We start from the raw sequence: 14,245 nt of genomic DNA on the forward strand, positions 1-14,245 counted from the left end.
CGCTCTCAAGTCTCGCGAGAGGCAGCGGGACTGTTCGCCGGGCTTTGGCGCCAGGCGCGAAAGAGAGCCTGCGCGGAGGTGCCACTGGGTGGTCGCCATGGAGGCTCCCGCCGAGCGGACGGTGGCCGGGAGGGCCGCGAACTTGCCTTGGTAAGAAAAAGAAGAAGAAAGAGGAGGGGGCTCTCCTGCGGCCTATAATCCCGCCCATTCTCTCTCTCTCTCTCTCTCTCCCTCTCAGGAGCTTAAAATGTCAGATGCCCAAAGGAGCTCCGCCCTGGCGCGGGCTTTACCTTGGGGCGCCTGGCGTTGTTACTTCTGAACGAAACGATAATGTGGCGAGGCTTCTCCCGAACATGTGCAGAGTGCTCCGTGTTCTCCGCCCCCTTCGCTTGTTTTGCCTCTCCCGTCTCGCCATGCAGGAGACTCCGAGCCGGGCAGCCTTGGATTGACGTCCCAAGAATCGGTTCCCCGGCTCGGCTTCGTTGCGGCCTCTACCCCTACCTAGGTCGTCTGGTGTTTACAGAGATCCGTAGAAGGGCGGGGTGGGGGTTTCCCTCGCTTAAAGGGCTTTAAAAAGAGACCTAAAGAAAGTAATAGACTACTAGAGGGAGGGGGCTGGTGTGTTTTGTGTGTGTGTTTGTGTAAACAACACCATGCTGTGCAGTTATTTTGTTTAAGCCGCATGGGACAGGCTTACTTTCAAAGCAAATCCCCCCCCAAGCAGATTGCAAGAGATGGTGAAGTATCACCCCGGGGAATTAGAGAATTTGAACCTGATACATTGAGAATCCTGAATGGCTGTTTTTAATAATAATAATAATAATAATAATAATAATAATAATAATAATAATAATAATAATAATAATAATAATAATAATAATAATAATGTTTTGTCATTGCAAGTATATACACAGTATACCCATACAATAAAATTCACAGAAATTTTCAGGAGGGAGGTCTGTTCTGTTCCTATGGGTAGAAACCACTAAGTAAGCCACGTTGTCTTGGCTGTCTTGGGTGACCGTTCTTTCTAGACCTTCAGTTTCAACCCCGGCAAGACACGCATGACAAATTCTGCTTGCTTGCTGTACCTGAAATAGGGCAATCTAGAATTTTATGAGCTCTGCTACTCTGTTCGGTATAGTGCCAAATCTGCCCTATATCCTTATGGAATGACCTCCACAAGAAAGTGCCTTGTGCTTCATCATTGCTAGTCCATTTAGCTCACTATTTTCTGTGCCAGTTTGTATAGGCTTGCAGAAATAAACAAATTATAATCTTTCCCTTCACTCCTTGAAGATGCCTGGGATTAAACTTTTGACCTGTATTGAAACCAGTGTCCTCTCCTGCGTTATTATCTCAGAATATTACTGTTGTGCTGTGTTTGACCCCAGATAATAGAATGCAAATGCAAGGCTGGACAGTCCAAATCATCTCCTTCCGCTAAAGTCTCATAACCTGTCCCACAAATATCAAGCCCATGTATGTTATTCAAAAATTGATGCTTTAGAATATGAAATGTTCTTAGTACAATACTTGGTTTTTCAATTAATTCTAATTGTTTAATCTCTTCAGAAAGACAAAGTGTAAATAAAAACATTCTCAAGTAGCCCAGAAATCTGCATTCTATTGTTAGTGAAACATTCTGCATTTTTTCATGTTCTTGCCAGGGTTGAAAAATACCGACCTCAGACACTGAATGATTTGATTTCCCACCAGGACATTCTGAGTACCAGTAAGTATTTGAATATTTGCATCATTGTTCTTGCTTGATCATCTCAGTGTTCCTGACTGATCTTCTCAAATCTTTGTGTACAGACTGGCCCCTCTCAGTTGGAGGTATTTGATAATGATCCTCCCCACAAATGATAAAAGAGACATCCAAGCCTTTCCAAACTTAACCAACAAAGGGCTGTGTGTGCATGTCATTGTAATAAGGTGAGACAGGAAATAAACAAGAAACAAAAGAAAAAGGAGAGGCATGAATTGACAGAGTCAAAGACAGAGGGAAAATAATTTTTACCTGTGTTGCCATCTGTCAGCATACAGTAGTGTACATAAAGGCAGTGGCTGCATTTGGACATCAGTGTAAACTGCTTATCTTATGTGTATGGCATGCAAAATCAAAATTCTGGTTTCATAAAGAAGAAGGTTGATGCATGCCACTCCTGTTAATTGGATGGGCTAAATTAAGAGCCACAATTTCTTTCATCCAAAGGGTTAAATTAATTTTTGGAGATGCTTTGGGGCCAGAATTCCAGTGGTAGTGGAGTCAAAAGCTAAAAGATTATTATAATTTCAGGATATTTTATCTGAATGGCTCCTACTTACAGTAACCAAGCTTTACAAGAGGTATTTAAAAATCTTTCAAAATGGGAAAGAATGTATCACAAAATATGAAAAACCACCAAAGAATAGCATGATTTGGAAAGGAATGTGGCTGTCGGGAAGGATAGACAGATGTTTGGCCTTGTGCTCTTAAGTTTTCCATACCTAGCCAAACAAATCAAACAGGAAGAAAGAAGAAGCAGTATATGTAATGTACAAAGAAATCCATGACTTGGAGCATGAAAAGGCTAGTTGAGAGCATTTGATTAAAATCAAGAAGAAACAACAGTTATCACTATGGGTGTTTGCTACAAAACCTGTTAATTAGACTAGGGATTTAGAAGGCGCCATCCTAGATTAGATTACCAAAAATTCAAAGAGGAAAAATATAGCAGCAGTGGCAAATTTCAGCTATCCTGTTGTCTGTTGGAAGTCCAAGTTTGCCAAACAGTGTAAAGGTCCATTCAATTCCTCACTTCAGCACCATCTTCCATATGGCAGAAGAAGGGACAAGGGTTTCAGCCATCCGTGACCTACTACCATCAGGGAGAAACTGGTCAAAGATGATGTGATCACACCTTCTTGAGATTTCTTATACAGAACACAAAAAAGCTGATTAAAAATATAGCAAGTACTATGGAATTCAGAAAAGCTGATTTCAGTAAGATTATAGGAAGGGCAATCTCCTGTATGGAGAATTAGTGCAGGGAAATCGCTCCAGAGGGAGACCACAGGTGCGATACAAGGATATCTGCAAGCAGGATCTGAAGGCCTTAGGAATAGACCTCAACAGATGGGAAACCCTGACATCTGAGTCTTCAGTTTGGAGGCAGGCATCATGGCTTCTCCCAGTTTGAAGAGACCCTTGTCCAGCAGTCCGAGGCAAAGAGGCATTCCCGAAAGCAGCAAAACCAGGGAGCTGGACAGGAGACAGATTGTTTTTGTCATCAGTGTGGAAGAAATTGTCACTCTCGAATTGGCCTTCTCACCCACACTAGACACTGTTCCAAGACCTCTATTCAGAGCATGTTACCATAATCTCTCGAGACTGAAGGATGCCTAATCAAATAGGAAGGGTGAGCTCACTTTATCAGGTATACCTAAGGGGAAGGGAATTCATAATACAGTGGTGCCTCGCTTGACGATATTAATTTGTTCGAGCGAAATCGCTGTAGAGCGAAAAGATCGTCAAACGAAATAAAAAACCCATTGAAACGCATTGAAAACAGTTCAGTGCGTTCCAATGGGCTGAATACCTGCTCGTCCAGCGAAGATCCTCCATACGGCGGCCATTTTCGGTGCCTGTAAAGCAAGGAATCCATCCTAGAAAACAGCGGGGGGCCATTTTCTTCAGCCGGTGACCATTTTGAAACCTGACAATCAGCTGTTTGCTGATCGTCGTAAAGTGAGAATCTGTTCCCGAAGCAGAGAACCGATCATCACTAAGCGAAATTCCCCCATTTAAACCATCGTTTTGCGATCACAAAAACGACAACGTAATGCAGATTCGTCATAGAGCGGGGTAATCGTCCAGCGGGGCGCGACTGTACATGGGAGTTTCTCAAAGGGAAAATGCTGAAGACAGAGTTACAGAACAGTCTGTGTGACAAATGTAGATAGTAACGTGTGCTTGAGTAAGACACTTTCAGATGCACTGAGATTTAAAAGCGGCATGTAAAGGAAATGAAAGGAGGGGCAAATCGACAAAGAAAAGTACAAGCAAGTAGCTAATATTTGTTGCAAAAAAGTTAGCTGGCCTAAACCTCAGAATGATCTCACACTTGCCAGCAAGGTTACAAATAACAAGGGGTGGGGAGGCTATACTCAACCTGAGGAAGAACAAGAAGATGTGAGTCTTCTCTGGAGAGCACAGAGAAATGCTATAATGGAAGACAGGAAGATGATTGAATTGCTCACTTTGCTTCCTCCCAAAAGAATTTTTTTTTTTGCCTAACCTTGTAAAAATGGCCGGTGGATGGCTGCTTCCCAAGGTTAGCTAAGAGTAGTATGAGACATCTTCAAGGCCTCTGACTATGATCTTTGTCCATGAGGAATTCTTGGGGAACATGTCAGGTCCCAGAAGCCTGGAAGTGGGCAAATATTTCTCCCATCTTCAAAAAGGCAAAAAGAGGATTAGCTCGACAGCAGTACCATGAAAGATGTTAGAACCTTTAAACAGTTGGTCTGTGAACAATTGGAAAAGAACACAGTGATTGCTAAGAACCAGCACAGACTTCTCAAACAAACAATAGGAGAAGGTTGCTTGAGCTGCTTTCCCCGCAAAAGGAGTGATAGGACAGCAAGCACCAGTATACAGTCTCTTTGGTCAAAATTCCTTATCTCCCAGGACAATCTCTGCTTGGTTTTTCGGAATCTTTTCCTATGTAATTCTGCAGGCACTAGCTTGCAGGTCTATAAGATATTGTTTCATCCAACAAAATGATATGACTGGTGGAGGAGCAGTGGATCAATCTCGCCTTCTGAAAGATCCAGCATAGAGCAGGGATGCACAGATCCCTACAGCTCTCTAGTGGGGTTTGTGCTACTCTCTGCCCTTCCTCTGGTAATTCCAGGCAGTAAAATGTATTTTGTGTCTGAGTTGTAACTTTTGTAGGTTTATTTGCAAGGCTGATATAACATGATTTTTCTTCCCTGGCTGCCATGATGGGAATTACAGTACCGTACATCTGAACAGTGCTTGATTGTGGATAGCTGTTGCAGTGGTTGCTATTTGCATAATTTTCCCTCCTTCTATATGTTTTTTGCCTTTTTTATGCCTGTTGATAGCAACTGTGAGTACATTGGTAGAAACATGAGATACAAAGGAATCTATTTGTGCGTGATGCAGAAATCTCATTTCAACTTTGTATTCAGTTCAGAAGTTCATCAGTGAAGATCGATTGCCTCATCTACTCTTCTATGGACCTCCAGGGACTGGCAAGACCTCCACTATTTTGGCCTGTGCAAAACAGCTTTACAAAGACAAGGAATTCAGCTCAATGGTTCTAGAGGTAAATGACAGTATTGGTTGCATCTTCTATCGTGTTTCCCCAAAAATAAGACAGGGTTTTATATTAATCTTTGCTCCAAAAAACGGATTACAGTGGTACCTTGCTAGACTACGATCTTGCAAAACAAATTCACATGATAATGAGGTTTTGCGATTGCTATAGCGATTCACAAAACAGTGATTCCAATGGGTGATTTTCGCTGGACGATCTTTGGGTCCCTGCTTCGCAAACCGATTTTCACAAGACGACGATTTTAACACTGATCGGCGCTTTGCAAAATGGGTGTTTTTGGGACCGATGCTTCGCAGGGCTACCATTTTAACAGCTGGTCGGCGCTTTGCAAAATGGTTTCCCTATGAGCGATCTTCACAGAACGACAATGATGTTTCCCCATTGAAACGCATTAAACGGGTTTCAGTGCATTCCAGTGGGGAAATGGTTTTCGCAAGATGATGTTTTTGCTAAATAGCGATTTCTATGGAACGGATTATTGTCGTCATGTGGGGCACCACTGTAGGGCTTATTTTCAGGGAATATTTTTTTTCATATACAACAATCTACATTTGTTCAAATGCAGTCATGTCATCTTCTGGTTGCTGCACAAGGGTGGAGGGTAGGCTTTCACTTAACTGGGGCTTATTTTTGGGGTAGGGTTTATATTACGAGCCTCCTGAAAAATCATACTAGGGTTTATTTTTAGTTTAGGTCTTATTTTCAGGGAAACAGGGTAGGTGAGAATGGAGAAGCTGTGAGTATTCACTTGTTGCTGGGCCCCAGCATGACTAATGATCAGGAATGATGGAAATTGTAGTCCAACATACTCTGGAGGGCCACCCATCCTCTACCTGCCACATCCTGATGTCTGGAGATTTGAAGTGCTATGGTTAAAAACTAGACTTAAAAAAGGTCTCTTTCGTCTGAAATAAGATTTTCAGGTTTACCAGTATGAAAAATTGGAAACTTTGAGGAACATAGAGAAGATACTGACAAAAGTATCCAGAAGGCTTTTAATTGAAATAATATTAGCTGTGGGTCCGATGGCAATTTTTATATATATATTAATTGTATTTTAATTGTTTTGAATTTTTATTGTATTTTAAATTTTGTAAGCCGCCCAGAGACCTTTGGGTAGTGTGGGTGGCATATAAATTAAATAAATAAATAAATAAAATAAAATACTTTTTCTTTTAGAAAGTGTGAAATGCTTTCTAAGACAATGTTTTATTCACTGAAGATGCCAAGAATGGTGTGATATGATAGCCTGCATATAATACAGTCAACGGAATTAGAGGAGGATAATTTCTGTGCTTACGCAGCATATACCACATTCAATTCCAAGATGCATCTCTGTGCCTAGTGAGTGCTGACATTTTCATGAGATACCACTGCATAAGTATCTTTTCTCTTTGTTCACATACCATATATGCCGGCGTATAAGATGAGTTTTGGGGCCCCAAAAACATGCCTCCAATGGGTCTTGTACGCCGGGTGCCAGGAAGGAGGAGCTGCTGCCGCTGCTAGAGTGATGCGGGGCCGCGCTGGCCGGGGAGGAAGGGATGGATGGAGGGAAGCGGCGCGCGTTCGCTCGCCCACCCGCCACCCGCGTTTCCCCTCTTCCTCCTCCTCTTCCTCCTGCTGCCGGGAGAGAGGGAGCTGCCGCCGCCAAGAGAGTGATGTTGGGCCGCGCAGGCAGATGGAGGAAGGGAACACGCGCCTTCCACCCCCTCGCTTTCCCTCTTCCTCCTCCTCCTCCTTCTCCACTTTCCCTTTTCCTCCTCCTCCCTCTTCTGCCGCCGCCAGGGAGGAACGCAGGCAGGCAGGCAGGCAGATGGAGGGAGGGAACCGCTCGCGCGCCCGCCACGCCCTGCTTTCTCTCTTCCTCCTCCTCCTCCTCCTGCCGCCACCCCCCCAAGACACTTTCTGGCGCCGCATTTTGGGGGTGTCATCTAATACGCCCCGTCGCCGTATACGGCGGCATATACGGTATATCCCCCGTGGATTGATATAGTAGTGATACAGCAGGTTTGGGCAAAATGTTACTCTCAGATGTGATTGGACTGCAACTCCCAGTATGTTGTACCATCGGCTGTGGTGGGTAGGGATGGTGGGAGGTGTAGTTGAACAGCATCTGGTTTACAGGACTTAATGCTTGCCTGTGTTAATTCTGTTTCCGTCTTATTTTTCCCCATCTTATCTCTGCTTTCTTACATTCATGCCGTTTGCTCTCTTTTCAGCTGAATGCTTCAGATGATCGAGGAATTGAAATTGTCAGAGGGCCAATCCTGAGTTTTGCCAGCACAAGAACCATATTTAAGTAAGTGCGCTAGAGAAACCTTCCTGGATGCTGAAAAGGGGCTCAAGAGCAGCAGTCAGCGATGGTGGGAAGAGAATGCTTTCTGATGAAAAGCTTATACGTAATGTGCTTTAGGCATTGGGGTGTGCTTTTCACGCACCTCAAAGAATGTGGAACAGAATGGATAAAAATCGGATTGAAATCTACTGATAGGTCTTTGAATGAATTGCATTAGGTTGGCAATGCTTTTTGACTGAAAACGAGAGTCCCTAAGTTGGCTCTGCAGGCGTTAGTCAGCTTAAACGCACAGAAGCCCTAGTTAGCATAGGCATTGGTGAGGGTTTGTGAGGGTGATCGATCAACAGCTGCAAGACCACAGATCGAGTATCACTGAACTGCTCAAACAGAGAAAGATAGAGATGATCTGGAATGGATTTAGAGTAGAAGCGCTATTTTGATACTCAGAATATGTCCCTGGGCTCAGAATTAATTCTATTTTAAATATATGTCTTTTGTACAGTACTTGATTCCAATTGGAATCTCAGGGCTTAAGTAAAAGAAATGACGCAAATTCTGCAATGATGAAGTCTTTCCATCTCTAATTTACAGAAAACTATAACTTATGCTAGAGTTTGTACAAGTAGTTGGAAACCTTCAAGGTATGTTATGCTTGTCTGTGACTTAGTCTAGCAGCAAAAAAATAGAGAATGTCACCGAACCTGTGTTACACTTTATTATAAAATTATTTTTACAGAAGGTAAACAGACCGCATAAGGGAATAAAAACCAAACTTTAAAAGGGGGCAGTTGGTTATTTCTGCTATCATAAATACAGTGGTATAAACTGCACCAACCAATTGCGGCTCAATAATGAGTTGCTGCTCTTATTCTTTTCCATGCACAGTTGGTAAGACTAGGTGCAGAGCGAGAAGTAGAAGCAGCAGTTTGTTAAATAACAGTAATGATTTCCATCACTGTGCTTATGGTAGCATAAATAACCAGAAAAATTCTGCCCAGCATTTTTAATTTTTAAAAAAATTTACAGAAAGAGATTCTATTTCCCTCTGATTCTGAGATGAAGCCAGGATGGTATTTTCATATTCTTGCTTTCCCCTCATCATCATGCACATGTCCCAGTTGCTTGCTAGAGGGTTTGTCAGAGCATTTCGAAGGAGGCTGTGGAGCCCTCGTCAGAGGCTGAGTTTCATTGGAGGAAGTGATGCCTTTGCGGTGTTGGTCTGCACATTTGCTGCAGCTGGATGAGTTCTAATGATGCTGAGTTTTTACAGCACCCTTTGAATTTTACAGACTTAAGCTCTCATGTGTTTCTCCCTCCTGTCAGGAAAGGCTTTAAGATGGTGATATTGGATGAAGCAGATGCCATGACGCAGGAAGCGCAGAATGCCCTCAGGCGTGGTAGGTTCACCAAGGGAACAATGTGTGAAAGGTGGGCCTAGCTATTTGTGCTGCAGAATAGGACTGTTGTTTGACATCTCTGCAAATTCAGCCTTTTTTCAGTGCCTGGCATTCATTAAGTATCTTCCTCCTGAAATGATTTCTTCTGGACGTTCTCAGTTTCAACATATTTAACTTGCTTGCAGTGTCTACTTCTGCAAAAAGCTGTATTTTCCTTCTTAGCTCTGGCATAGGTGAAGGTTACTGTTGCTTGATTTATTGTTCAGAGCCTATGCTTTGTGAAACTGCAACTCTCAGAGTCCCCAAAGCCGGAACCTCTGTACTGGCTGAGATATTCTAGGAATTGTAGTCCAAAACAATAAAATTTTTCCAAGCTCTGGATGTTTCTTTTTGCCTCCTCCCGCCACCTGTTCCCCAGGAGCAGAAAGCATAATTAATGCTTTTCTGGAATTTCTCCTTGGAATGTAATTTAGTTTGTTTGGAAATAATGAAACAATGTAGTTTGATAGTTCTTTTGCCATGCTTATAGGTGTTCCTGATTTTCATTGCATTTGCATACGTTTCTATATGTTTAAATTACATGAGCTGCCTTAGGAATTTGATTGAATAGTTTAGTATAAGTCCTTCTAATAACTAACACTAATAAAAAAGAAACTGGGTTGCTATTGCTTTTATTCCCTGCTTGTGGAGTTCTCAGAAGCATCTTTATATGGAACACTTGCATACAAGGGACACTTAACACTATAAGTCACATTGTGACTCATAAAAATGAATAAAGCAGTTGAGAAATGGGGGGGGGGGAATCCTGAAAGCTACAAAATCATACAAGCAGCATAAAATAATTGACAGGATTAAAAATAATGCATCTGGAAATTTTAGGGAAACAAAAAGGTCTACTCTCGAAGGCTTTCGCGGCCGGGATTTGATGGTTGTTGTGGGTTTTTCGGGCTCTTTGGCCATGTTCTGAAGGTTGTTCTTCAGAGCACAGACAGAGTTCAGACTCCTGTCCTGTGAAGATGCCAGCCACAGAGACTGGCGAAACATTAGGAAGAACAACCTAATGGTCTACGCTTGGAAGTGAAAAGACATAGTCTTAGAGCAAAGTGTGACTTTATTAAGCCACCACCTCTCCGGCATGGTCTGGGCATCTGCAGAAGGTCCTTAACTGAGCAGCTTAGCTTTTTTCTTAGATGTGTTTATTTATTTATTTATTGGACTTATATACCGCCCCATAGCGCTACAAGCACTCTCCGGGCGGTTTACAATTTTTTAATTATACAGGCTACACATTGCCCCGCCAGCAAGCTGGGTACTCATTTTACCGACCTCGGAAGGATGGAAGGCTGAGTCAACCTTGAGCCGGCTACCTGGGATTTGAACCCCAGGTCGTGAGCACAGTTTTAGCTGCAGTACAGCATTTTAACCACTGCGCCACGAGGCTCTTTAGCATCACTTCATTTAGTTCAGGAAGTCTGTAGCCTGATTTCAGTATTAAAGAGAGCTGAACTCTCCTTATGTTGCCTTTGCAGTGATAGAAAAATTCACAGAGAACACCCGATTTTGTCTGATCTGCAACTATCTCTCTAAGATCATCCCAGCCTTGCAATCCAGATGCACCAGATTCCGCTTTGGCCCTCTCACTCCAGAACTCATGATCCCCAGGTTGCAACATGTCATTGAGAAGGAGAAGTAAGTAGAAACTGCTAGCGGGTGGTATCCTGACCTATTTCTGTTGGTAATGCCTGGTACCTGTTTCCTGTTTTCACACCATCCCCTTGGTGTTGGGAATTTTAGTTTTGCAATAGATAAGTACAGCCATTACCTCACATGTACATTGCTGAGAATGCTTTCAGATTTGTAGGGTCCTGAAGTTTGAAGGGACCAAAAGATCACGGATTTCAGCCCTAGTCCCAAAGTTGGCATCTGTCTCCTCATGTGTTGGTGCATATGAGAGCTGCTGGAATCATGGGGAGGCGAACAAAGAGGCCCAGGCTGGCTGTATTTCTATCTTGGTTTGATCTGGGTTGATATGGTGCAGGATGGCTCTGGGTTAGGGTGTAGGATGGCATTTTTCTTGATCTGCTTTGGAGATGGGCCCAAGCTATTTTTGCTTCACCCAAGAAACACCCACCGACACAAACAAATTTAGCAAATAAGTAAAGGAAGTTGCCTTATATTGATCCCATCAGTGCAGCTGTCCCATAACTGTCTCTACAGACTATTAGTGGCTCTCTAGTAGAGGGCCTCTGTGCTGCAAGGTCAGAAGACCTGCAGTCGCAAGATTGAATCCATGCAATGGAGTGAGCCCCCGTTGCTTGTCCCAGCTACCGCCAACCTAGCAGTTCGAATGCAAAATGCGAGTAGATAAATAGGTACCACCACAGTGGGAAGGTAAATGCCGTTCCGTGTCTAGTTGCGCTGGCCACATGACAATGAAAGATTGTCTTTGGACAAATGCTAGCTCTATGGGTTGGAAATGGAGATGAGCACCACCCCCTAGAGTCAGACACGCCTGGACAAAATGTCAAGGGGAACCCTTACCTTTACCTAGTAGAGGGGCCAGGGGTTGAAACTCCAGGTAGATTGGGTAGCAAACTACTAAAAGCCAGTAAAATGTAGACTTTCCTACTTGTTTTGTTCATTTGGCTTAAGCGGCAACATTTGGTGGAATGCTTTGCTGATCAGTTTTGTCAGCATGGGGGTGTACAGCGGGTGCTCTATGACTGCGGAAAGTTCTGGGAGAGGGCGTTTATCCTAGTTGCTCCTCCCTGATCTTCTGTCTTTTAGAGTTGACATCACTGACGATGGCATGAAGGCGCTGGTGACACTCTCTAATGGTGATATGCGCAGATCTCTGAACATCTTACAGGTATGTGTGGTTTTATTGACCTAATGCTAGGTAGAGAGAGAAGTAAAAGGCAGTTAAAGGCCCTGCTATCATAAGTCTTGGGGGAATAGCTAAAGACACATCTGAGTGGCATTCAAGAAAAACTTAGATAATCACCTGGCAGATATGCTTTGATTGTATTCCTGCATTGAGCAGGGAGGCTGGACTTGATGGCCTTGTAGACCCCTTCCAACTTCACTTTTCTATGATTCTATGAGGTCGTATTCATGTTTCTCCCAGTCCTGTGATATTTTGGATTGCTATAGCTCTACCAGCCTATTTTTGAGGAATGAGAGGAAATCAAGCATCAAAATTGTATTGTGTGTCTACAAGGCAAGATGGCTTTAAAGGAGGTTTAGGGTAAATTTACAACTCAAGACTATTTAATGTCTACTAGGTTAAACCATTTTAAAAAGTGTTTATCCCAGGTACATGCACTTTTCTAAAAAAAACAACAACAATAGTTTAAACTTTAAAAGTACTTGTCTCAGCTTCTTCAAAGTTTGACACAGAGCAAGCCAATACAATCTCCCACTCGGCCAAATATGGCCCTGATTCAATAACCAGTTCAAAAGTTACAAATTTTTATTTATTTTATTGACCCTTTCTACCAGTAAGGCTGTACTAGCTGGTCATGCAGTATCAGCAGTGCACTCCTGTCTTAATGTTTAATAAGACAAAATAATTATTTTATTTAAGTTATTATATTTTTCACCTTAAAGCTACAAAAAGTGGCTGGGAAGATGTATCACTGATTTTTGGTAGTTTTAAAACATATATGTACAAGTCATTGCGTAACATATACCTGCAAGTCATTATTTGTTTCCTCAGACCAGCCAGAACTATGTATTCATGACTGATCTGAGGGAACAAATAATGTAAGCCAGATGTGGCCCACAGACTAACCTGTGCTCACTCATATTGCAGCCAAGCAACCTCTGGAGGGCTCTGTGTTCCCCATCCGTAATCCACCAAGTGACTTTAAGTGGGCAAACAAAGGGCCTTCTTTTCAAGGAGCTTTGGGTGCTGGCTTTGAGGACCTTGTGCCTTCATCTAACCAGCTGTGCCTTTCCTCTTCTTTCCCTGCCAGAGCACAAACATGGCCTTTGGAAAGGTGACGGAGGCGACCGTCTATACCTGCACAGGGCAACCACTCAGGTCAGACATCGCGAACATCCTTGACTGGATGCTGAACCAAGATTTTACCACTGCCTATCACAGTATCCTTATGAGCCACGTTTTCAAAGCTGTTGCAGGAGACCGACTACGTATGTGGGGCAGAAGGAGCCGGTATGTGCTCCTGGCTAGAGATGGGCATGAAGCGGGAAATCGGTGGTTTGTGATAGTTCATGATTTGTAGCTAAACACAAATCGGCACAACCCCCCAGAAAAATGAATCAGTTCATGTTTCATTTTTCTGGATTGTGCCGGGGGGGGGCTACCTTCTCCTGCTGCCTCCACCGCTACCATCACCTCTACCGCAGGCGTATGCTCAGAGGCGGTGGCAGGCTCCTGGCAGGGAGCATGTTCCTGCTTATCAGCCTCTTGCACCATCTCATCCTTGTTTGACTCCTGTATCTGTTAGATTTGCCTTCTCCCAGTCATTTTTGAAGACTGGGTGTTCAAGTTAGCACTGGGGGATGGGATGGGGTTGCATTGGAGAAAAAAGTGAGGACTGGAATTTGGTGGTGTCATTTATAAAACATTTTTGCAGCATCAAGCATTCCATGCTTAGCATTCCAGTTATTCCATGACATTTCACAAACATTTCATGGGCACTGAGCATAATCCGTCTTCATTAGACTCTCTTTTCTTTCCCCCTTCAGTTCGTCATTCCTGCAAATGCCTAGGCTAGCATGCTGCTACCTACACATGAAAGGGAAGTCACAAAAACACCTCTCTCCGCTATTCTAGCAGACTCCTTGTTGCATGACCAGCTGTATTATCAGTGTGCAGCCACAGGGGAGAGGAACGCATGCATGTGATTTCCCTTCTCCATGTTTAGACAGCAGGATACTAGCTATATACTTTTGAGATATATGCAAATATTGTGGATATGTTGAACCTGTCGGATGCTTTCCTTTCATTCAGTGCAGTTTTGGCTACACTGGCAATCGCAGCTGGAGCCTGAATATAAAGTGGGCTACTCTTCTCAGTGCCCATATATTAGTTTTGCTTTTCCTTCCACAGACTGCAGTTGAGTACACCTTGATCTCCAGAAAGTCACATTTTTGTGCCCACTTAGCATTTGTGAGATAGGCTGAGAGACAGAATGAATGCCCCTCTGCTTGCTAGCGTAACGCTATTAGAG

General features: G+C 43.3%; 1 protein-coding gene across 2 annotated transcripts in view; it reads left to right on the forward strand.

Moving 5' to 3' along the window:
* The window catches only part of RFC5 (replication factor C subunit 5), an 18,992-nt gene continuing 4,747 nt past the window's right edge, over positions 1–14,245 (forward strand). Inside the window, exons 1-8 of one of the 2 annotated variants that reach the window (XM_072983326.2) lie at positions 1–150; positions 1,671–1,735; positions 5,203–5,339; positions 7,574–7,653; positions 8,974–9,047; positions 10,577–10,736; positions 11,835–11,916; positions 13,025–13,154. In XM_072983326.2, coding sequence (XP_072839427.2) covers positions 98–150; positions 1,671–1,735; positions 5,203–5,339; positions 7,574–7,653; positions 8,974–9,047; positions 10,577–10,736; positions 11,835–11,916; positions 13,025–13,154 — 781 coding nt within the window. In that variant the 5' untranslated portion in view covers positions 1–97. Of the gene's footprint in view, positions 151–258; positions 506–1,670; positions 1,736–5,202; positions 5,340–7,573; positions 7,654–8,973; positions 9,048–10,576; positions 10,737–11,834; positions 11,917–13,024; positions 13,155–14,245 lie in introns of those variants that run through there. The other variant, XM_078381651.1, reaches the window with a different exon arrangement.

Source organism: Pogona vitticeps, chromosome 14 (assembly GCF_051106095.1).
Source record: "Pogona vitticeps strain Pit_001003342236 chromosome 14, PviZW2.1, whole genome shotgun sequence".
NCBI classification, from domain to species: Eukaryota; Metazoa; Chordata; class Lepidosauria; order Squamata; family Agamidae; genus Pogona; species Pogona vitticeps.